Here is a 25,604-nt window from a genome sequence, read left to right as displayed (position 1 = left end):
TTCAAACGGATTTCATTATTTGTGTGTATGAATTCATTATGACTCATGTCTTAATAATATAGCACAGCTTTAAGTCACAGCAACACCAGCAGAATATTCAAATAACGTGCAGATGGACAGCCTGATCAAATATTCCAATTATACCTAGGTCCCAGTAATTTTTTAAAAATATATATATATATTGTGCGTACTTCAGATTCAAATACAATTAAAAATTATACTGCATTATAGGAGTTACAACCATTCACTGTAGAAAACATTTCAAATTCAATTACAGTGCCAATCTCTTACCATGATTATAGACACACTTAAGGGGAAGTTAGATGAGCACATGAAGGAGCAAGGAATAACAGGATATGCTGATGGGGTTTGATGAAAAGGTGAAGGAGGTGGTTTGTGTGGAGCATAAACACAGGTGCATACCTGTTGAACCAATGGCCTGTTTCTGTGCTGTAAACACTTGGTAACTCCGGAATTAGTCCTGTGTTTCAACACTGTTGTACAGTGAGGTACACTTGAGCTCCATTGGACTACATGGGTGAGGAGGATACAAGTTTGTGCCATTAACGCCAGAGTACAGTTCTCACTCTTAGCCTAACTGTTTGAAGAGTCCGGGCAGCTCCGCACAGGAGGAGAAAGAGAGGAAAATAAAAGGAAGGGTCATAATTGGTTTCTTCCATATTTCTCAGTTGCTGATTATAAGTGATCCTGTTAGAGGTCATCCTACAGGCAGGGATGCTACACCAAGACCAGAGGGTAGAGGGAAGATAAGTAACATTCTCCAATAACTCAAATAGTGAGTTAGCTGTGTTTGAGCGGTAGAGTTCAGGGTCCATGGCTTTAATCTCCTACACTTGAGTTAATAGATCACAGTTGTGATGTGTAGAGTTAAGACATTAGCCTGTGAGCAAGGGAGCAGAGACTAGTGCAGCATATAGCAGGCGGCTCAAGATGAACACTCCGATTGTTGGAATAGAAAAGGCTAAAAATGGGGCAAAACAAAAAGTTGCTTTATCTATATTACTGGCCAATAATTATATATCTCAATCTGATCAATTGCAGGTACCCAGCATGTTCTGTAAAAAATCTGAATTACTACCTTCCAGAAATCCTGCTGGCAGCCCTCCAGGACCATGCTAACAAATTCCATAATACGGACTATGATAGTGCATTTATTGTAATTGTAGTCTTCTTTCTCTCTCGGGCTAAAAAGTGTGCCCTTGCTCCCATAAGCAGAGCACTCCTCTGCAGCTGTGATGTCATGCATTGCAAGATTTTTCAGGAAGAAATGCAGGGCTTTCATTAATCCAGATTTCTGATAGGTTTCTGAAAATGGCCAAAGAAAACATCTATGAGATTTAGTACAGACTTTAGGCTTATCAAGAACTTCCATTCTTCTTCCTTCCCTCCCTCCCTCCCATGCTGTATTATTAGAACAAAATTTCACTGACAGACCAAAACTTGCACTGGACAGTGTTTGCAATGATCCTCAGAATGATAAATTTACTGGTCTAAGATGTTTAACAGGAATCATGCTACAATGTTATTAAGGAAGCAATTCAAGAATAAAGGAAATACTAATGGGATAACATTGATTTATGAAAGACAGGATATGCCCTAGTATTTGCAGAAACTTTGAAGTTATAATTTGAAAATTGGGACAAAATTTATAGACCATTATGGATATGTATTTATATTCAACATTGTCATTAAAGTGTAATAAAATCATTTCTAATCATCATTTCCCTTCCAGTTCATAGAACTGACCTTCTTACCCCTACACTGGGATGAAGGTCCTCTTCTTCTCCCCATCACTATGCTGCTCATTGCAATTCTCCATGCCTTCGGAGCCTTTGAAACGATTGACTATGCTATTTACTTCTAAAGTCTCTCCTCTGCTGCCTAAGTGAATGGGACTCCCCTTGCAGAATTCCAATCTTACCATCCAGTCATAACAAGATAATCTCTTGCAATGGCTCTCTCCCTGCTCCACACCAAATCTCTGGAGTCTTTCAAGGAATATTACTGACCTCCTCCCATCTCTCAACAATTGCTACCCCTCAGTGACATCTTCGAAAAACACATCAGATTCTGCATGCACTCTCTCAACCCCTTCACTGCCTCTGTGATTTCAGGCTGTTTGCCTGACATCCAATCCTGGATGAGCCACAATTTCCTCCAAATTAAGCAATAGGTAAACACAAAGCCATTGTTGTCAGCCTCCACCACATACTCTATTCCCTTGTCAGTGATTTCATCTTCTCCATGGCCACGGTCATAGGCCAAACCAGGCTGTTCATAATCTGTGTTCCACTTAATCCTGAGCTGAGCTTCCAACCCTATTTGCTCTCTACGATAAAGATCACCTCCTTAACGTCACCCATCTTTGCCCTGCATCAACCCATTTACCGCTGAAACCTTTATCCATGCTCTTAGCACTTCCAAACTCAACCATTGCAATTCTCTCCTAACTAGCCTTACATCATCCACCCTCCAATAACTTAAGCTCAAGCAAAATTCTCCTGCTGAATCCTAACTCACAACAAGTGTGACTCATCCTCTGTGCTGTACATTGTCTCCTGGTTCACCAATGCCTTGAATTTAAAATTCTTATCCTCATTCTCAGGTTTCTCCATGTCCTCATGTTCCCTATCTTTGTAACCTTCCCCAGTCCTACAACCCTCCAAGAACATGTTGCTCCAACTCTGGCCTCTTATGCACCCCACACCCTTCACACCATCATTGGTGACTGTACCTTTAAACAGCTAGGCCCTAGTTATAATTTTCATATTTCCTTCTAAGTGTCTCTGCCTCTCCACTTCTTTCCTCCGTTAAGAAGCTTCCTATAATCTGCCCTTAATTAAGACTAAAATATCATATCTACTAACATCTCCCCCTTTAACTCAGTGTCAATTTTTGCCTATTATGCACCTGTGAAGTGCTTTAGGACATTTTACTGTGTTAAATGCAAGTTGTTCCTCATGCTGTGTTGCCCTGTTCACACTGGCACTATTCTATGCCATCCACTCCAACTTACACTGGCATCCTTCCCTCTGCCCTAAATTAATATTAGCACTATTCCTTAGAGCCCTCCACCAGTTCCTACTGGCAGTCATTCTCCTCCCTCCAATAAAGCTCATGTTGGCATTCTTTTCTCCTCCTGCCACCTCCACCCCCTGCTCTTAAGTCGCACTACCACTCTCTTGTCCTCTTTCTCACCTCCCAGTTCACAGAACTGATCAGCCATGATTCACCCCAATTGTCACTTTCAACCAAATACTAATGCTGCTCTGGAGATCACAGTGCTGTTGCTGTAGTAGGGAATTCTTGATCTTGTAAAGATTTTTATTCTGAGGGGCAAACTGGATACCACAGCAGGACAATTTAGACAGATTCCATGATTAAAAACTAGCTGTGATTTTGCTTGAATATAATAGGATTAATGCAGATGGACAGAATGGAAAACGCTGGAAAAACACAGCAAATTCATTATCAGAGAAGTGAGATAGATAAAAATTTCAGATGTAGGCCTTCACCTGGATGAGCACAGGAAATATATTTTAAATGTCCAAAGGAGCAAGTTACAAACTGCACATAGAATGCGAAAAATATATAAATGCAAACTCACCCAGAAGTTCATTGGGTTTGACCAAATGCAGCCCTATGAATGTATTGTAACAATCTAGAGCTGCCAGTAACATATCCATCCACTGCAGGGCAGCTCTTACACTGAAGGGCCCGCGCAGATCATTAAATGTGGGATGAAAAATGATCCCAGAACATCTGTCGTGGTCATTACCAGCCCCCTCAAACATATTAACCAGAAATGAAACACCATTCTTCTTTATAATTTCATTCATCCAAGATGATGGTGTTTTGTTTCCTAAAAACAAATATACAGGCAGCACTTAGAGTTACTGGTTATCACTTATTCTTGAAAATCATAATAATTTGAAACAGTGATGGAAAATCAGACAACACAATAGTCCTGGGGCGTCAATGCACAATGCCACTTCTAATCTAGTGCATGTTTGATTTCCCCATCACAATGATGCAGCAACAGCTGCATTGCTTTGGGAGATGACAAGTGGGAGCCAAGCATCTGGATAAGAAAACAGGAGGAAGGGAGAGATTCTTACACTTGGTAGTATTCAGCTCAAAGTGACACCAGCACAACAGGTCACCAGCTTGGCATCTCAGCTATAGTTCATGCATGAGTCAAAGAGACCAATGAAACCTCTGAGGGGGAGAGAGATTCGTACACCTGAAGTTTATTTTTACAAGTAACAGAAAAGGTCAAGAGATCTCTCAGTTGAATTAATCAATCCTGGAAGACCCTGAAACTAAATGAACTACAATAGAGAAAGAGCAATTAAAAGGAAAAAATGGTGTACTTAGTAAACAAACTCTATAGCTGACAGTTTTTCATCTATGTCAAAGTTACATGCAACTTGAATATTTTTTCCTATTTTTATAAAAATGAAATTAGAAATAAAAGAAATTAATGGCATTTTTTAAATAAAAAACTATAGATGATCTTCTCAAAAATAAAAAAGCACACCTGGCAAAAGGGGAACTAGTTGATAGAAGAGTTCCATGCATTTGTGCCGACACTCTGTTTGGGGTCGTCCACACTGAGCCAATAGCCACATGATGATGTCTGTTAAACAGACCATCTGATTAGAGGAAAATCCCCTGTGGAAACCAAATGTGAAATATGTAAAGAACATATAGTACAGTCACAATTCTGTATTTTTTTTTATTATTTACAATTACCTGCTCACAGTCCTAAGATACGGATATCCAGAGATACTAATTGAACAAAATGAATGCCAAGAGCAGTTTTCGTTTCTAGATGATTCCAGTTACAGGATTTAGGCTTTAGGAATTTCTCAGTCCTTAAATTTGCAAAGAAATCTCTTATCACACCATCAACAAAAAGCGATTTTTTCTCATGGGTACTGCTTCATATTTTATTCTTTTGTCTTATGTACAGTTCTACAAGTGAGAAGATATTGAGGTGGCCTGCTATAACAATCTTATCTATACTCTTCTTGAACTGGTAGTCGGAACTACTTGCGTGTTAATTTCTAACCCAATTTCACGCTTCCTGTGAGCAAGTGCCTGACCTCTAATCAACAACTCACCACTCTATATGGGGGTGCTGCGATCTGCAGGTCTACATCACTCAGCAACAGCACACAAAGTCAACATAGCAATGCATTTTCACATGCACAATTTCAAATTAAGAACAGTTTCTACCATAGCATGTTATATGGTGTGGAGTTTTCAGTAGATCCTCACAGCTCCTTTAAATAAGTTGACCAATTTAAGTGTTAAACTAATATACAATTTTAAGCTGTGGCACCGTGACCATTAGCAGTTGTTTAAAGGTTGTTCCAACTCTTTTCACTTATAGCCAGAAGACAGCTTCATATTATTCTGGGCATGATGTCAAACTATGGTTCCAGAATGCAAAGGATAATGCCGAGTTGGCTATGCTATTCTGCCCACTATTTAAAGGCTGCTAGACAAGCTTCCTTGATAACTTAGCAAGTTTATCCAGTGCATAACTGAGTTGTTCAGACCCAAGAGGTTATCATATTTGACCCTACTCATGCACCAAGTTAGTTACCTCAGCTGGGGCTGTAGTGGGGATCTCAGTGCCTCTAGGTTAGGGAAAGGGGCTGGGGCTAAGGTACAGAAAAATGTCTAGGGTTCACAATCCTGATGTCCCCTTCTGGAAAAAAATATATGTGGATGAAGAGCGCAAACAAAATTGGGTTTTGGTGATGATGCTGCCCAGTCAAATATCTTGCTGAAATTCACCATCAAGATTGACACAACAATAGGCATCACTTCAGTGGTGTATTGGATGATGTCTGGCCTTCAAGGGCCTGTTCTCCAGCAAGAAATCAACACTGTTTTCAGGAGCAGGGCATGGGGAAGTGAAGGGAAAAAGAAAAAAAAAATGCATGGTTCCACATTCAATAGACAGCTTTTAGCATCACACACGCTTCACAGTAAACAATACACAAACCTGGGCACACGCCTTTTGGCAGGTTGATTCAAAGCTTGAGCTTTCTGTTTGATAATCCGTTTCAGATGATCAATACTATCACAGCATTGCTGAACTGTACCTAGAGGAAAATTACAATTTGTTTTGATTAAGAGCAATTTATTCTAAAATAAAGAACAATCCTCATCAATTTGAATTCATGGGTTTTAATTCTGTTTAAATGGAATCATGCCATTTTTCCAATTGACAGTAAAGGGGTTCAAGTTTCATAAAATAAAACCATACAACGTATACCCCTTCAATCATTACAGATTAATAAAACAAAGTAGTTTAGTGGAAACATACTGATGCCTTACAGATATTTTAACAAGACGGATGCACAATTCTAGGGAAATAATGTCCAATGGGCTGACATCACAAAATATTGCAGAGGTGACAAGTTAGTATTCACATATTAATAGATAAATAGGCAGAGACTATCAGTACATAAATCCACTTCCTCCCAGAAGAAGGGTGACAAGGTTAAAATGAGACAGTTAACAAAGTCTTAAAAATGATGATACTTCAGCATGGTTGCATAGCAATAAATTACAGTTGTTATGACAAAGAACCTACCCAATGATTTATCGTCTGCATGTGCCAGAGCAAGGCTTTCCACATAAACAACCAATATTTCAAACACAAACTGTTCAACCAAGGCATTTTCTTCCCTAGAAAAACAGAAAAGTGGCACATCTGGTCATTGCCATCTAAAATAAATCCTGAGCTTATTCGCTCATCAGTGTGTCAGATGGTTCAGTTTAGGTATATGATGTCTAGAAGTGTACATTGCTCAGAAAAATTAATTCACCCATTAAGTGCTAAATAATCAACTCTTGCTACTAATCTATGCATCAAACTCAAATAAACTGCTATCTAGTACAAAAACAACTTGCATATATAAAGTACTTTAAACAAAGAAAATGTCCCCAGATGTTTTTCAGAGGGGAGGAGAAAATAAGTAATATAAAGAATCAGACATCGAGTAATAGTGAGAAAGATGGGAGGATGACCAGGAGCTTGCTTGAAAAGTTGAATTTGAGATGGTTTTTCAAGAGAGAGGTTGAAGGGTTTAAGCAGGAAATTCAAGAGTAAGACCATGGCAACTGAATCGCCAATAACGGGACAGAGGGAGAGCGGGATGCAAAATGCCAGAGGTAGCGAACTGAAGGTGGTCAATCTGAGAGTGGAGATTGTGGGGCAAGGCTGCAGAGGGATTTTAAATTCAATGCAAGGTGCCACTCTAGGTCAACGAGTGTACTGCAGATGGATGAGCAAGACTGTGTGCAGTACACATTATGAATGGATAAATTTTGGCAAGTTGAACTTTGTTTACAGCAAGGGCGCTTGAGAAAAGCAGCGGCACCATTTACAGAGAGAGTACATGTGGACTTCTTTTAAAACAGAGCATGGAGAGCAGCTGATTGGTGAGTATTTCTAGTCATTAGATTAATATTCAGGTCTATAGCTAGTGTTTAGATCTCTAGTTTTTATTTTCTCTTTCTTAAAAATAGCCTGTTAAGTAGAAGATCAATACTGGTGTAAATAATTAAATTCAATAAAGTGTAAAGAACAGGGATACTAGAGTAATTAATTAATAGATTAAATAAAATAAGATAGCAATGGCAGGACGGGCGATGTGTTGCTGCTGCAGCATGTGGGAGCAGCTAAACACCAAGGTGGCCCGGAGCAAACATATCTGTCGTAAGTGTTTGCAGTTCAAGGAACTTCGGATCCGAGTTAAGGAGCTGGAGTCTGAGCTGCAGACATGGCGCCACATCAGGGAGGGGGAAAGTTACCTGGACACTTTGCTCCAGGAGGCAGTCACACCCCACAGGTTAGATAATTCGAATTTGGTCTGTGATCAGGGACAGGAGGGTGTGACTGCAGGTGAGGCAGGTGTGGGGACCCAGGGGTTAGCGTTCAAGCAGCCTCAACCCCTGAAATTGTACAACAGTTATGAAGTTCTTGCAAGCTGTGTGAACGAGAGTAGGAACTGCAGGGAGGATGAATGAACTGACCACAGCACCATGATACAGGGAGCCATTCAAGTGGGGGGAGGAAATAGGGACATAGTGGTCGTAGGGGACAGTATAATTAGGGGGATAGATACTGTTCTCTGCAGCCGTGAGCATGAGTCCCAAAAGCTGTGTTGCCTGCCCGGTGCCAGGGTTAAGGACATCTCCTCAGGGCTGGAGAGGAACTTGGAGGGGGGGTGGGGGGAATCCAGTTGTCGCCGTCCATGTTGGTACCAACGACGTCAATAGGGCGAGAAAGGAGGTTCTGCTGAAAGAATTTGAACAGTTAGGAGCTAAATTAAAAAGCAGAGCCTCAAAGGTAATAATCTCAGGATTACTACCTGAACCACGGGCAAACTGGCATAGGGTAAATAAAGTCAAGGAGTTAAATGCGTGGCTCAAAGATTGGTGTGGGAAGAATGGGTTTCAGTTCATGGGGCACTGGCACCAGTACTTGGGGTAGAAGGAGCTGTTCCAATGGGAGAGGTTTCACTTGAACCGTGCTGGGATCAGTGTCCTGGCGAATCGAATAGCTAAAGCTGTAGAGGGGGCTTTAAACCAAATAAAGTGGGGGATGGTTCTAGAGGGGGGACAAGTAGACTTACAAAGCAAAAGGATATGGCAGCATTGCAGGGCAGCTACTTAGGTAATGAAACCCAGAATGTGACAGGAAGGGACAGAGTGTGCAAACATAAAAATAAAGCAGCAAATAGGGTCAAAGGGGGAAAAAATTGGTAAAAAGGCACAGTTAATGGCTCTTTACTTAAATGCACATAGTATTCGGAACAAAGTAAATGAATGAACGGCACAAATACAAATTAATGGGTATGATCTTATAGCCATTACAGAGACATGGTTACAAGGAGATCAAAGTTGGGAACTAAATATTCAGGGGTATGTGACTTTTTGAAAGGACAGGCAGGAAGGAAAGGTGGTGGGGTAGCTTTGTTAGTACAGGATGGAATAAATACAATAGCAAGAAATTATCTTGGATCGGAAGATGTGGAATCCATTTGGATGGAGTTAAGAAATAACATGGGGAAGGCAACACTGGTGGGAGTAGTCTATAGGCCCCCTAACAGTAGCGATGCTATAGGACAAAGAATAAATCAGGAAATAATGAGGGCATGTAAAAGCAGTATATTAATCATGGGTGATTTTAATCCCCATGTAGATGGTGAAAAACAAATTGGCAGAAGTAGCCACGAGCAAGAACAATATGTTGTGGATCCAGGCAGGGATCAGGCTATTTTGGATCTAGTAATGTGTAATGAGGCAGGTTTAATAAATGATCTCAGAGTAAAAGATCCCCTAGGAAACAGCAACCATAACATGGTGGAATTTAGCATTCCGTTTGAGAGTGAGAAGCTTAGTTCAGAAACATCTGTGTTAAACTTAAATAAGGGTAATTATAAAGGAATGAGGGCAGAATTGGCTGGAGTGGACTGGGAAAGTAGTTTTGCAGAAAAGATGGCTGATGAACAATGGCAGACGTTTAAGAAAATAGGTCATGGCTCACAACAAAGATATATCCCAGTGAGGAAGAATATTGTCGGAAGGGGATAAATCAACCATGGCTAACAAAAGAGGTTAAGGATAGTATCAAAGTGAAAGAAAAAACATACACTGTGGCAAAGGTTAGTGATAAGTCAGAGGATTGGGAAAGTTTTAAAAACCAACAGAAGATGACCAAAAAAAATAATAAAGAGGGAGCAAATAAACTTTGAGGGCAAACTGGCAAGTAATATAAAAACAGACAGTAAGAGCTTCTTTAAATATATAAAAAGGGAGAGAGAGGCCAAAGTCAATATAGGCCCCTTAGAGAATGAGGCTGGGGAAATAATAATGGAGATCCAGGAATTGGCAATGGGCTTGAATAAATATTTTGCATCAGTCTTCATGGTAGAAGACACCAATAGCAAGGGGCAAAAGGTGGGAGGAAATAAATACAATAACTATCACTAGGGAAAAATTACTAGGGAAGCTAATGGGGCTAAAGGCCGATAAGTCCCCTGAACCTGATGGGTTGCATACTAGGATATCAAAGGAAATAGCTGCAGAGATAGTGGATGCACTGGTAGTAATCTTCCAAGAGTCCCTAGATTTTGGAAAAGTCCCAGAGGATTGGAAAACTGCCGATGTAACACCCTTATTCAAAGAGGGAGGGAGACAAAAAACAGGTTACTATAGCCCAGTTAGCTTAACATCTGTCACTGGGAAAATGTTGGAGTCTATTAAAAAGGATGTAATAGAGCATTTAGAAATGCATAATCTAATCAAGCAGAGTCGGCATGGCTTCATGAAGGGGAAATCATGCCTGACAAATTTATTAGAATTCCTTGAGGAGGTAACAAGCAGGATGAGGGGGAACCAGTAGATGTAATATATTTGGATTTCCAAAAGGTGTTCAATAAGGTACCACAAAAGGCTACTTAATAAGATAAGATCCCACGGCGTTGTGGGTAGTATATTAGCATGGATGGAGGATTGGCTAATTATTAGACGACAGAGTTGGGAAAAGGGGGGCATTTTCAGGATGGCAACCTGTAGCTAGTGGAGTGCCACAGGGATCAGTGCTGGGGCCACAGTTATTTACAATATATATTAATGTTTTGGATGAGGGAAATGAATGTACTATTCCAAGTTTGCAGAAGACAAAAATAGGTGGGAAGGCAAGTGGTGAGGATGACAGAGTCTACAGAGGGATACAGACAGTTAAATGAGTGGGCAAAAATGTGGCAGATGGAATATAATGTGGGAAAGTGTGAGGTTATACACTTTGGCAGAAAGAGTAGAGGAGCTAAATATTATTTAAATGGAGAAAGACTGAAGAAAGTTGCAGCACAGAGCGATTTGGGGGGTCCTCGTGTATGAATCCCAAAAAGCTAGCATACAAGTTCAGCAGGTAAGGCAAATGAAGTGTTGTCCTTTGTTTCAAGGGGAGTGGAATATATAAAATAGGGAAGTCTTGCTAAAACTATACAAGGCACTGGTTAGACCACACCTGGAGTACTCTGAACAGTTTTGGTCCCATTATCTAAGGAAAGGAATGCTGGCATTGGAGGCAGTCCAGAGAAGGTTCACTAGGTTGATCCCACAGATGGAGGGATTTTCTTATGGAGGAGAGGTTGAGTCGGTTGTGCCTGTACTCATTGGAGTTGAAAAGAATGAGGGGCGACCTTATTGAAACATAAAAGATTCTTAGGGGGCTTGACAGGGTAGATGCTGAGAGGTTGTTTCCCCTTGTGGGAGAGTCTAGGACCAGAGGGCAGAGTAAGGGGGGGCCCATTTAAAACAGAGATGAGGAGGAATTTCTTCTCTCAGAGGGTAGTCAATCTGTGGAATTCTTTAACGCAGAGGGCTGTAGAGGCTGGGTCGTTAAGTATATTCAAGGCTGAGAGACAGATTTTTAATCAAAAAGGGAATCAAGGAAAGTGGAGTTGAGGATTATCAGATCAGCCATGATCTCGTTGAATGGCAGAGCAGACTCGATGGGTCGAATGGCCTACATCTGCTGCTACATCTTATGGTTTTATGAAAAGTGGCAAATGCAAGAAAAAAATAGTCTACAGGTGACAAAAGCTTTATTAATGTCTTCAGCAGCAGTGGGGCTGAGGTAGTGGCGCAGGGAGGCAATACTCAAAAGGTAGAAGCAAACAGCACTTGAGAGAACAGAATGGAGTTCAGCTCCGAGTTGAAGAGGATGCCAAGGTTACACATGGTGTGATTCACCCTGGGTGAGTGGCTGAGCAGGAAAATGGAGCCAAAAGAAGAATAGAATTTATGGTAATGGTCATTTGGCCAGAGTGATCTTGGTACTATAAGCATGGACTGAAAGGATTCGAACAGGGAATCTTGGCAGAGATGACCATGGAGCTGTAGGTAATAGCATTCAATGATTTTAGAGGGAGGGGGGTAGAAAATGGCCTATTATTGGAGAGGATAGGGTCAGAAGGGTGATGGCAGCTCTTGTGAAAGATGGACAGTATCCGAGCATTAAGGAGTCTTTAATAGTATTAGGAAGCATGGGGCCAGAAGGGTATTTGAGTGACTTAGAGCTGACTGGAGAGGAGAGCTGTAAATGGGATGCATGGAAGAGATGGGCTGAGAGAGAGCAGGCATTGGGATATGTAAAACAAACTGCAAGTCGGGGTAGGCAGAACGCAGATTTGAGGTTATTGTCAGATCAACCATGACCTTATTAAATGGCAAAGCAAGGATTTAAAAAGAGGAGCTGGACTTGGAGCTGAAAGCAGCACGAGGGCAGGGCCAGAGTTCCGAAGAGACTCGGGGCTGAAAGCGGCGCGAGGGCATCACGATTCAAAAAGTGACATGACGCAGTGGAGGCAGCTGATTGGTAAGTAGGGTCAGGTGAGTACTTCTACCTTTTAAACTGCTGCAGTCCATTAGCTTAAACAAAATAAGGCGACGGCTTTGGACTGTAGTGGATGTGTGTGGAAATGAATAAGGCCACTAGCATAATTAGTATTCTTTAAAGGGAGTAACTAACTAGCTTAATCTAAAGGGAAGTAATGGCAGCAGAGCTCACACCCGTGACGTGCTCCTCCTGCGCTACGTGGGAAGTCATGAACACTTCCAGTGTCCCTAGCGACCACGTGTGCAGGAAGTGTGTCTAGCTGCAGCTACTGGCTAACCGCATTTCGGAGCTAGAGCTGCAGGTGGATTTACCGTGGCACATCCACGATGCTGAGATTATCATGGACAGCACGTACAGTGAGGTGGTCACACCGCAGGTAAAGACTGAACAGGCAGAAAGGGGATGGGTGACCACCAGGCAGAGTAGAGGAAGGCTGGTAGTGCAGGAGTCCCCTGTGGCTGTCCCCCTCTCTGACAGATATACCGTTCTGGATACTGTTGGGGGAGGCGACTTCTCAGGGGAAAGCAGCAGGAGCCAAGTCCATGGCACCGTGGCTTTGCTGCACAAGGGAAGAAGAAGAGTGGCAGTGCTATAGTGAAGGGGGATTCAATAGTGAGGGGAACAGACAAGCATTTCTGCGACCGCAAAAGAGACTCCAGGATGGTATGTTGCCTCCCTGATGCCAGGGTCAAGGATATCTCGGAGAGGCTGCAGGGCATTCTGAAGTGGTCATGATAAATATTGGTACCAACAACATACGGAAATAAAGGGGTGAGGTCCTACAAGCTGAATAAGAGGAGTTAGGACATAAATTAAAAAATAGAACCTCAAAAGGTAGTAATCTCAGGATTACTACCAGTGCCATGTGCTAGTGAGATTAGAATTAACAGGATATATCAGTTGAATATGTGGCTGAAGAAATGTTGCAGGGGGGAGGGATTCAGATTCCTGGGACATTGAGACCAGTGCAAACAGGATGGGTTGCACCTGGGCAGGACCAGGGCCAATGTGCTCGGGGCGGTGGCATGTTTGCTAGTGCAGTCGGGGAGGGTTGAAACTAGAATGGCAGGGGGATGGGAACCTGAGTAGGGAGACAGAAGAGGGGCTGATAGAAACAAAAGACAGAAGTTGGAAGCAAAAGTGGAAGGCAGAAAAAACAAGGGCAAAAAACAAATGGGGTCAGAGTGCAAAATGAAGCTAAGATGACTAACAAGGTTAAAAAGACAAGTCCAAGGCATTGTATCTTAATGTGTGGAGCATTCACAATAAGGTAGATGAATTAACAGCATAAATAGATATAAATGGTTATGATATAGTTGCAATTACGGAGACATGGCTGCAGGGTGACCAAGGATGGGAACTGAACATCCAGGGGTATTCAATATTTAGGAAGGACAGGTAAATAGGGAAAGGAGACGGGGGAGTATTGTTAGTAAAGAAGCAAATCAATGCAATAGTGGGGAAGGATATTGGCTCAGAAAATCATGATGTGGAATCTGTTTGGGTGGTAATAAGAAACACCAAGGGGCAGAAAACGTTGGTGGGGATTGTCTTTCGGCCCCCAAACAGTAATGGAGATGTAAGGGAAGGCATGCAATAAGGGTACAACTATAATCATGGGTGACTTTAATCTACATATAGATTGGACAAACCAAACGAGCAATAATACTGTGGAGGAAGATTCCCTGGAGTGTGTACGTGATTTTTTTTTAGGAACCAACTAGAGAGCTGGCTATCCTAGACTGGGTATTGCGCAATGAGAAAGGATTAATTAACAATCTTGTTGTGCAGGGTCCCTTGGGGAAGAGCAACCATAAAATGATAGAATTGTTCATTAGATGAAGAGTGAAGAAGTTGAATCCGAAACTAGGGCCCTGAATCTAAATAAAGGGTATGAGGCGCAAGTTGGCAATGATGGATTAGGGAACCTTACTAAAAGGGTTGACAGTGGATAGAGAGTGGCTAATATTTAAAGGAACGTGTGCATGAATTACACCAATTATTCATTCCTGTCTGGCGCAAAAATAAAACCAGAGAGGTGGCATCAAGGGGTATGGAGAGAAAGCAGGAATATGGCATTGAGACAGAGGATCGATTAGCCATGATCAAAATGAATGGTGGATCAGGCTCGAAGGGTCGAATGGCCTACTCCTGCTCCTAGCTTCTATGCTCGAGGGGCAGAATGGCCTACTCCTGGTCCTTGTTCATATGTTCGTGATAAGGATTCAGAACTGGAGATCAGTGGCAGGGTTGAGAAGAGAAAGCTGAATAAGTGGCAGAAATGCCTGCACAAATGGTCTAAACATTAGAGGCAAATAGATCCCCATGAGCTCTTCAAACTTGGTATTGGAGGTGGGTGGAGAGAAAGCCAGAGGTTTTTGTAGACAGTTGATCACAGAGAAATGGAGATGGGGTTGTGTTAGCCTTGCACGATGATCCTGGATCGGAGGACGTTTTGGTCGAGGAAAGTGAGACATGTGCTGGTCATGCCAAATCTGGATTTTGAATGAGCAGGCCAATTGGACATCAATTGTGGTCGCATTTACAGTCCTGGGACTTAAAGGTGCACATTGGGAGATGGAAGAGAGTGAGCTGCTGAAATAATACTAATACATTTGCCTAAAAGCACGCACATAGCCTCAGCTCTCTAACAGACTGCACTCACGTTAATCAGATGAAACAAGAGGCAGATGTACTTTCTATAAAAATCTGGAGTTGCAGAATTTAGACATGTATCATTGTAGTACAAGAACTTAATATCAGCTTTGGAGTTTGTAATTTTAGAATATCGTGCATTGCTTAATATTTTACCACTGAAAGCTCTAACAATCTGTCAAATCTTTTCATAAGATTAAAGAATAACTGTTTTAAATAGGTTTTTCAACACAAGTCAGTGTCATTTATGGCACAGGAGGCAGCCATTCAGTCCATCAAATCTGCCTGCTCTCTGCGGAGCAATCCAGTTAGCCATATTCCCTTGCTCTATCTTCGCAGCCCTGCAAGTTTATTTCCTTTAAGTGCCCATCCAATTTCCTTTTGAAGTTATTGATTGGTTTCGCTTCAACCAACAAGTTTTTCCTCATATCCCCCCCTCTATCTCTTGCTCAAGACCTTAAATCTGTGTCCCCTAGGCCTTGTACCCATCAGCTAATGGGGACAGTTTTTCCTTGTCTACCTTATCTAATCCTGTCATAATCTTGTACACATCTATCAAATCTCCTCCTCATCTCCTTCACTTCAAGGAGAACAACCCCAGATTTTCTAACCTACCCTTTTAAGTAAAATTTCCCATCCCTGGAACCATTCTGGGAAATATCCTCTACACCCTGTCAAGCATCCTCATCTCTTTCCTAAAGTGTGGTGATCAGAATTGGACACACTACTATAGCTAACTATACTAGAGCTTTATAGAAGGTTCAGTGTAAGATCCCTTCCCTGCTTTTGTACTCAATGCCACTATTTATGAAGCCCAAGATCGCATATGCTTTGTTTACCATTTTCTCAATATGTCCTGCCACCTTCAAAGATTGATACACATGCACACCCAGGTCCCTCTGTTGCTGCACACTCTTTGGAGCTGCGCCATTAAGTCTATATTGCCCTCCTCGATCCCTTCTGCCAAAATGCATCACCTCACACTTCAGTGACTGGAGTACTCATGATACATGAGTCACTTAGTCATTTGCATTTCACACTTTCAAATTAAGTTTTCAGACTAAATAATCAACTATTTCTTACAAACTTTTTTTTTTTAAAAACAGTAAAATATTGACATTCTACAATTTAAAAAAGAATGAGAGTTTAAAATCTTCAGCTAAAATAGATTAATACAAACTCCAAACAATTTGATTTTAAAGAATACTTGTAAAACTTTAGGCAAAATAATTTTCAGTGCAGGTCATAGAACACTCACATATGCAGTTACCTTACACAAAATGCTCAACTCTGCTTCGAGGTTCAATACATTGTTGAGGATTTGATTTTGGCCCAGCTATGAAATTACTTAAGATTTTCATAATTTAGATCATGAAGCCTACCTGAATTCTCTGTATATGCTGTTAAAGGCAAGAGCTGCCCCCAGTCGTTTAAAAGTATTGGGATGAAGAGCAAGGCTATACAGTCTCTTGAAGAGTGATTTTGTATTCACTGGACTCTTCTGCTGCTGCTCTGGAGTTGTCTGCTTTATGGACCACTTGAGAAACTCCTGAACACAGTTCCCACAGAAGTCCCTCAAAGTACTGTCCACTGGATCCACAATGCCATCCTAACAAAATTAGATATTTGTTTTTAGCTTTTAGAACAAAATCAACACTGGCCTACATTACAATCTATATCTGGGCAAAGCATTGCCCAACAAATGGAAGTCGCAATTCCCCAATCACTAGGTGAGGTGTAAATCAACCTGAACTATTAGATTAGTTGTGTGCCTCAAACCAATTAGCATTAAGATCATTTTTGTCAACTATGGTTCAGCATTGACTATAAGTGTTTAAAAAAGGATTGTTCAATTCCCAGTTGCCTTTCCTGCTCTTCTGGATATACATTCACTAGTTAAATACCTTTGGACGTTTTAATAAGGAAATTATTACTTGGCAGAAACTTAGAAAGTAATAAGTTTAATTTGCTTATTTATGTCAATAACCCCCCCAGCCTTTAGAAATAAACATTTAGTCGACAGCACCACAAATAGTTAAACACAGAAAGCCAAAAAGGAAAACTGTAAATGATAGAAACTTAAAATAAATATCTGAAACTATTAAATAGTTATTTATCTAACATTACTGAGTTGTGTGATTCATTTCTAATATGTAATTCCTTCGAACTTGGCTGTTTACAAAGATGTTGGTCTCTGCTTTTATAAGCAAAAAACTTCAGTCCTATATGGATTTAGACAGATGTTTACAATCACTCTGTTTACAGGGAATTACGGTTTGTTTTGAGTGTTCAAATGCTAAGAACATAATTGAACAATTGTTACCAAAATAGCTTCCAGCAGCGCCACTGTATCCCGACTTTCAAATTTTCTGTTGTTAGTGAGCCAATGGATAAGCTGCATAACAAGTGGTTCAAACAGCTGATTGGTTACCTATATATAATTAAAAAAATAACACAAAAACAAGTTATTATATTAAGGCTCAATTGCTGCATGATGTGGACCTGTCCTAAACAATCACCTACTCGAGGTATGTTTAATACACTTTAGAAAATATAGGAGGAAAACAATCACACTCTTCTCTGCAGAATCTATTTAAGTTGTATCATCATGGATTCTTTCCAGCTGGTTAACCAGAGCAAATCAACATGTGCAAATCTTCAGAGTAGATACAACTGTGGAGTTTTCCCATGCCTCTGAAGGAAAACTTCAACATATCAATGAAACATATTTATTTACTTCTACTTACATTTAGTCATTTAGAGTACAGAACTTGAGTTCAAGATGAAAAGCTTCAGCAAAATGTCTTTTTATCAGCAATACTCATCAGAACAATTACAAGAATACCGATGTAACATGGTATTCTTACATAAATAAAGGTAAAATACTGCGGATGCTGGAAATCTGAAACAAAAACAAAAAATGCTTGAAAAACTCAGGTCTGACAGCATCTGTGGAATCAACGTTATCGCTGTCTCTCTCTCCACAGATGCTGTCAGATCTGTTGAGTTTTTCCAGCAGTTTTGTTTTCGTATGGTATTCTTACAACTGTCCTGATGAGTGCAAGATGAAAAGCTTCAACGAAATGTTTTTTTTCAGCAATACTCTGCTTACATTTCGCAGATGAGACTTTTTAGTGGTTCAAATACAGATGCACATAATTGATTTTTAAAATTTTATCAGATACTGATAATCCTGTTGCAATAAGACCAAAAAAATACTTGGATCTGGGATTAGTGAGAGAGACAGTGGTCTGGAAGTGTGGGTGCACTGGAGAAGTGTGATGTTTATTGCGAGTGAAACAGTCGAGTGAGGGTGGGGGCACTCATTTGGGGTCCAGGAGCACTGGTGCTGGTGCTGCATCTGACAACATTGGGAAAGAGGGTGCCTTGTGTGGAGCCACTGGCCAGAAATAGCTAGGGTCAATGTGCTTCAGTATTTGAACCACTAAAGTCTCATCTGCCTATTATAAATAGAAGTGAATATGTATGTTCCATTGCTGGGGTCTAGGGGGATTAAGATCTGAGAGTGAGGTGACGGGAGACCAGTATAGAAGCACATGGGAGTTCCTGGAAGGGTTGAGGAAAGTAGTTTGGGGGCGCAAGAGCATTGAGAAATGCATGCAAGACTGTACTGACTTACTCCTCCTCAGGTCTTTTGAAACAGTAGCTTCCCAGCATGGAGCTGAGAACTCCACATTAGTTGTTTAAAATGCATTGCTCAAATACACAGTATTAGCATACTATCCATTTTCAGTATCAAACATTGATCTCAGAGATTTGATGGAGATGGAGAAGAGACTAAAGAGCAGAGAGATGTAGCAGAGTTTAGGTTCAACAACAAATGGTGTAGTAATATCCTACCCTGGAATCAATCATAAATCAGGAAGGCTCAGAGGTAACGACAATAAATAGGCAAGTTTAAAAGAGAGATATAAAATGCTCGACAGTTGTGTTAGGCTAAAAGGGAGTACACAATACTATTAATATATGAATTATATATAGGTTTTTACCAACTACAGATCAAACATTATTAACTTGTTTTAAGTAATCAATAAGGAATACCCCTCAGATACTAAAGCAGTCCATGTCCATAAGCAGCAGCAGCTGGACACCCTTGAGCCTTAGGCTGATAAGTGACAACACTCATGCCACACAAGGGCCAGGCAATAGCCATCTCCAACAAGAGGGGACCTAACCATCACCCCGACATTCAATGGCATTACCATCTCTGAACCCCCCACTATTGACATCCTGGGGGTTACCATTGACAAGAAACTGAACTGGACCAGCTATATAAATACTGTGGCTACAAAAGAAGATCAGAGGCTGGGAATTCTGCAGAGAGTAACTTACCTCCTGGCTTCCCAAAGCCTGTCCACCATCTACAAGGCACAAGTCAGGTGTGTGATGGAATACTTTCTTTTTTCCTGGATGAGTGCAGCTCCAACACTCAAGAAGTTTAATACCGCCCAGGACAAAGCAGCTCATTTGACTGGCACCTCATCCACCACCTTAAGCATCCACTCCTTCCACCACCAACACACAATGGCAGCAGTGTACGCCAACTACAAGGTGCACTGCAGAAATTCAACAAGGTTTCTTCAACAGCATTTTCCAAACTCAGGACCTCTGCCACCTTCAAGGACAAGGGCAGCAGATGCATGAGAACATCACCACCTGCAAGTTCGCCTCCAAGCCACACACCATCCTGATTTGGAAATATATCGCCATTCCTTCACTGTCACTGGGTCAATATCCAGGAACTGCCTGCCTAACAGCACTGTGGGTGCACCTACACCACATGGGCTGCAGGTTCAAGAAGGGGGCTCACACCACCTTCAAGGACAATTAGGGATGGGCAATAAATGCTGACCAAACCAGAGACACCTAAGGAATAAATAAATCAACTTATTCCTACACGCACGCCCAGGACTTTCATACCTTATCCACGTCACAACCAAGGCGGAGCAAGACTGGAAACATGTGTTTGTTCAGCTTGTACATAGTTTCCTGCTGTCCTTCTGGAATCTGAGATCCTTTTCCTAGCATATAAGCTACCACACTATGGAGCAGTTCACAAGCTGCAACCTGGCAGGATTTAATATTTATTAAAAAAAGTTTCAACATGTTAAAGGTATGAAGAATTATTTTAAAATACAAAAACTGGAAAGAGATCTGTAACTACAGAGTGGTCACATAACGATCCCTTGCCAGAGACAACACATTTTCTAACATGCTCACAATGCCTCATTTTCAGTTAATGAGTTGGAAAATAGCTTATTCAATCCTAAAAGTTACGAAGAAATTTATAAAACAGGTATGAATAAATTCTAAAAGATAAAAATTTAACCATTTAACTAAATGGTTAACAAATGCAGTCTTTTATGATTGTAACCATAGGCTGGAAGAAATGTAAATAATTTCTGGTCAACATAACATGGGAATTAATGAGAAGCTACTATATTATTTATGTAGAGGATATATTTTACGGACAGATCTATGGGAGCGGAATGCACTCTAACACATTAGGCTCTCCTTCCAGTAGGGATATTGCATCTGACCAGGAACATAACACAAAATGTGAATGAAGTGTATGTTGGCTTACCTTCGTCTGTCGGTCACCAGCAGAAAGCGCAAGTTCAGAGATGCGGGGTAGAAATGAATCTAAGTATATGACAGGTTTCATGTCTGCAAATGGCACTGCAAAACTCAGTGGCCTCTCTGCCACCCATGCAACACACTTCTTCATCATTTCCTCCGAAGAAGCAGCTGTATGATTTAAATGGGAAACACAAGCATTTCCTGATATCTTAATGCAATACCATATTTGATGAGTAACTTACTTTTGAACAAAAATTGAGATTATACGTTTCAAAATACACTTTAATGACAGTCTTTAGTAAAGAAGCTACATGCTATTAGCTTGAGCTAAAGCTTCTCTGGCTTGTAAGGAATTCTCTCAATGCTTAGGCTTCATGTTTTCCGACAGCATCCATTTTGTTAATGTTTCACAAAACAGTTACAACATGGAAACAGGCTGTTTGATCCAACAAGTTCATGTTGAGTTTACCTTTCATATGAATTGAAATCCTAATCCCATGTATGCCTAGACTCCCTTATACCCATGCTCTCCTTTCCTTCACAAAATGAAGCATTGCCGATCAAGGGTCCCTTCACTCACATTTGTTAATTAAAATTCACCCTCTATATGTAAATGACCAATAAGTTATCCAACAGAGATTTATATTTGTATAAAGTATTGCCATCCAAGAGTCACAATGAGCACTTCATTGAGTTTGGTTCTTAAATAAAGCAGCATTGGTCCACAATATGCCAAGAGTTGTATGCAAGAAGAATCTGACAATCTTTGCAAGTTTTAAAGTCAGCTACTGGCATCAACTAGGCCAAAGGAAAACCCGATTGGTAAAGATACAAACAAAGCACATGGCCTGAAATGAACAATACCAAAGGCACAAACAAAAAAAAGTCTACCTGCTTTAATCATGAAATTAAAAATGATTTCAATAATTAAAATAAACTCTGCAAAGGAACCTGAAACAAATGCCAGCTACACACAATGTGCAAGATAAAGGTCAGTTTCCATCCACATGAATGTCAGAATAGTTTAGTGGCAAAGAACACTTGAATAGGATGCTCCCTGTATAATACAGGTATTTTACAAGGCTACTATCCCAGATGGCACCTTCTGTTGGGTCAGGAGTGGATGCTGAATGAATCAGGGTTCATTTACAAAAATTAAATTTACTGTAGCAATAAATAATGAGGTATACGATGAAACCTATGTTCAGGATGACAAATATTCGGGAAAAGTTACATCTATATAAAGCGCTTTTAAAAAAAAAAATTAACAACTTTAAAAAGGAATATGAGCATGAGCTGCTTAGGCATCAAATGCTGATGGTCATCCACCACTTATAGCCAATGAGAGGATCTAAGGTGGATAGTGTGCTCCCAGAAATCCCTATTGACTGCAACTGGTGCTATAAAATGGGGGAGGACTGGGAATTAGTCTTCCTTACTGTAGGAAGCATATGGCATTCAGTTGACACATCCTTCTATTTAGCACGCAAGGGGACATGGGGACAAACCTTTGCTTTACTGTCAGCTTACAATAATGTAACTAATTAAGATGGATGGGTTATATAAGTGAATCAAAAAAAGAACAATTTAAGTAACTTACTTAGAATGAGCAGTTATATTATTATTGTTGAACAATTTGTTTCACTAACTTCATTCAGCTCCCTCCCGTAAATCGTAATTTTCACTTTTCAAATACAAAAGACTCAATCTAGATCAGCCAGTTAACTAAGTTCCAAACTGCTTCTTCACATCATTAATACTGATTATTAAGTAGGAGAAATAATTGATATATTGGGCTTAAGTTTAATAATGGTCTAGTAAAACGGCAAAGTCCAGTAAAACCTAGAACAATTACAATTACACATTATCTGGCAGCTTTAAATTTCCATCTCTTTATTTCCACCATTGAAGGGAGGCAGGGGTAATATTTTACCCATTTGTTAGTTTGTCTGCAAACAATATACATTCAAACCTAATGGATGGATTTTGATGAAACTTGGTACATAGTTAGGTTATGACCCAAGGAAGAGCTGATTAGTTTTTGGAAAGGATCCAAATCCAGATCCTGGAATTTTTTAAAGGGTCCGCTAACATTGGGAGATAGAGAAAATTGACGTTTCTCTTTTAGAATTTTGTGGGTTGCTTTAGGATGTTGCGGATTGTCTCAGGTGCAGTGGTGCAAATTTGTCACAGCAGTCAAAATATGAGCAGTTTTCAGAGCAGGTTGTTGGATGTGGATTGGCCTGAAGCTTCCTCAGTGAGATGGAAGCTTTTAATAAAAAGATTTCTTTTTTCAGCTTTGTGGTTACAGGACATCAACCAGGCAAGGAAAAGCCTCAAAGAATAACGTTGAGTCGACACAGCGTGGCTGAGGTATGCGCTCTACTCTTCACTTGTACATATTTTGTTTTCAATCTAAATGACAATTCCAACTGTCGTTACACCCACCTGTAACCAGGCTTCGATTGATCTGTCCCCCAAGGGACCCAAGTAACCGTACTACTCTATGCCTCACAGCTGCAGCAGGAGACTCTTCGCTCTGTTTCACGAGAAATAAAACAGGTTTAAAAACAGATTTTCTTAACTCACCAATGGCTACATATTGTAGGCACAGGCTTTAGAGTCAAATTTCAAATGTTAGTCACATACCATAGAAAGATCCCTTGCATTTTTCAGGCGACGTATAAGAACTTTGTTTCCTCCTTTACTTGAAGTATTAATGCTCAACATTTCCCAATTGTTTTCAGTCTCATCTAACGTGAAGTGTTAAAAAATGAAGTTTCCATAATTAAAACACTTGGTTTTTTAAATTTTGTTTTAATCATAATGCATGGTTGCAGAATTCTAAAACACAGCCAAACCCAGCCATTTGTTTACATTGGTTGATGTCTTTAGAGATGTAGAAAATGCAAGTGTGAGCTGTGTTTCATCTGGTAGCACTCAGGCCTTGAATTCAGAAGGTTCAAACCCTACTCCAAAGATTTGGGAACATTATCCAGGCTAACATTCTAAGAAGCGCTGCACTGTCTTGTAGATGAGATGCTAAACCAAGCTTAAAGTAGAATAACTGAAATGATTTCACATTTTTTATATTAAAATGTGCATTAATAGCTATAGAATAGACAAACGTACTTATTACAGCTCTTTCTAAGCATGATGGGAAATGTAGCCAATACTGTAGGAATGATGGGATACTTGATCAAAGTAGTGGTTAGCAATTACTAACAGCCTATATAAACAGACTTATTCCTTGTTATACAAAAGAAGGAGATAAGGGAGAACTGAAGGCCTTGCCCACGGCTGAGGGTTGAGTTAATGGGAACATCTGCTGATGGAATAGTATGGTTAGTTAAGAAATTAAATAGAAACATTATAATGAAAAGTAGGAAGATAAGGCCTCAACTGGAGTAATGTACCTAGTTCCGGGCACGATACTTGAGAAAGGATGTGAACTTTGGAGAGAGTAAGGAGGAGATTCACAATAATGATTCCAGGGATAAGGAGCTGTAGTTATGAGGATAGACTGGAGAGGTTGGGACTCTTTTCCTTGAAAGCGGCTGAGAGTAGACTTGATAGATGTATTCAAGATCCTGAGGGGTATGGACTGGGTAAATAGTGAGAAACAGTTCCCACTCAAGAGAACATCAAGAACTAGAGGGCACAGTTTCAAAGTAATTGACAAAAGGAGTAAATATAATGAGGAAATTTTTTATCACCCAGAGGGTGGTTGGAGTCTGGAACAAACTTCCTGAAAGGGTGGTGGAAGCAGGTTCAATCAAGGCATTCAAAAGGGAATTGGATGGCTACCTAAAAAGAAAGAATGTGCAAGGTTACAGGGATAAGGCAGGGGAGTGGGACTAGGTGGAATGCTCTTTCAGAGAGCCAGTGCAGACTCAATGGGACAAATGGCCTCCTTCTGCACTGTAAAGATACTGTGAAATGTGCTGCAAACCCTGTAGTTTGAGAGAGGCTCCTTGGCTGGCTGAGGTTCTTTCTCCCTTGCAAGTGCTTAAAATAAATCTTTGCTTGCTTGAATCTCTCAGACTTGAGAGTGGTCATTTTTACCACTGTAAAGGAGCTATCAGATTTTTCCTGATATTACTGTGGGATACTTTAAAGCAGGCTTATGTTTATGTGTGTGTATTTCTGTGTACGTGTGTATGTTTCTGTGTGCGTGAATAATTTAAGTAAACTGCAGACTGTTAGACTGCAAGGTTTGAATCAAAGGGTAAAAAACAGGTATTTGAAATGCTACTGGACGAGCTAAGTAAAATGGAATTTGCATTTTTAGATAAGGGGAGAGGTTGTTGGCTTTTCAAAGGGACATGCTAAGATGTTTACAACTGGCAAGATAAATAAGGCAAAGTCATTATGTTTATTTTTCCCAAAAGTGCTGGCCATAATAACATAAAACATTTTTACATTCTGGGAAAAGTAACTTACAAAGACAGGTTGAAACAATAGGATTTACAGATCAAAAAAGAGGAAATATATTTACAGAAGGATGAGAAGCTGTATGGATGTGGCCGTGTGAGATCTTGAAAGGTGCACTGTGTGAAACAGACTTGTGGAAAAAGCCTCTAGTCACCCTGGAGGAGTTTGCTGTTCCAGTGACCAAGGTTGTGTTAAAAGCCTTTGGAGTTTCACTGGCGGGTGAGAGGGAGAGAGAAGCTGTGAAATACCTCTCTTACAGCAACAGTGGGTGCTTGTGGTAATCTTGCTGGATGTTTATAGATTCAGAATCTATTTGGGCTGTTGCCTGACAGGGGTGTGCAGTTGGGAGTCTAGTTAAGTACAAATCTTGTGGGAACTGTTATAAAACTAAATGTAACTGTAGTCTTGTGTGTTAAGTTTTCTTTTCTTTGTTAACAAATGTTTTAATTTAATCTTTAAC

The 25,604-nt window shown here is 40.5% G+C and overlaps 1 protein-coding gene across 1 annotated transcript in view; it reads right to left on the bottom strand.

Annotated features, from left to right (window-relative positions):
* prkdc (protein kinase, DNA-activated, catalytic subunit) overlaps positions 1-25,604 on the bottom strand; it is a 238,827-nt gene that overhangs the window by 165,166 nt on the left and 48,057 nt on the right. The window contains exons 22-32 of the mRNA XM_078540537.1: positions 23,360-23,463; positions 23,159-23,249; positions 20,715-20,878; positions 20,051-20,197; positions 17,433-17,540; positions 16,492-16,718; positions 6,635-6,729; positions 6,041-6,140; positions 4,562-4,695; positions 3,629-3,883; positions 1,100-1,326 (exon numbers count right to left, since the gene is read on the bottom strand). Of these exons, the coding sequence (XP_078396663.1) occupies positions 1,100-1,326; positions 3,629-3,883; positions 4,562-4,695; positions 6,041-6,140; positions 6,635-6,729; positions 16,492-16,718; positions 17,433-17,540; positions 20,051-20,197; positions 20,715-20,878; positions 23,159-23,249; positions 23,360-23,463 (1,652 nt within the window). The remainder of the gene's footprint in view (positions 1-1,099; positions 1,327-3,628; positions 3,884-4,561; positions 4,696-6,040; positions 6,141-6,634; positions 6,730-16,491; positions 16,719-17,432; positions 17,541-20,050; positions 20,198-20,714; positions 20,879-23,158; positions 23,250-23,359; positions 23,464-25,604) is intronic.

This window comes from Cetorhinus maximus, chromosome 4, assembly GCF_964194155.1.
Source record: "Cetorhinus maximus chromosome 4, sCetMax3.hap1.1, whole genome shotgun sequence".
Classification (NCBI taxonomy): domain Eukaryota; kingdom Metazoa; phylum Chordata; class Chondrichthyes; order Lamniformes; family Cetorhinidae; genus Cetorhinus; species Cetorhinus maximus.
Note: the sequence above shows the minus strand (reverse complement) of the source record. Positions and strands in the feature narration are given on the sequence as shown.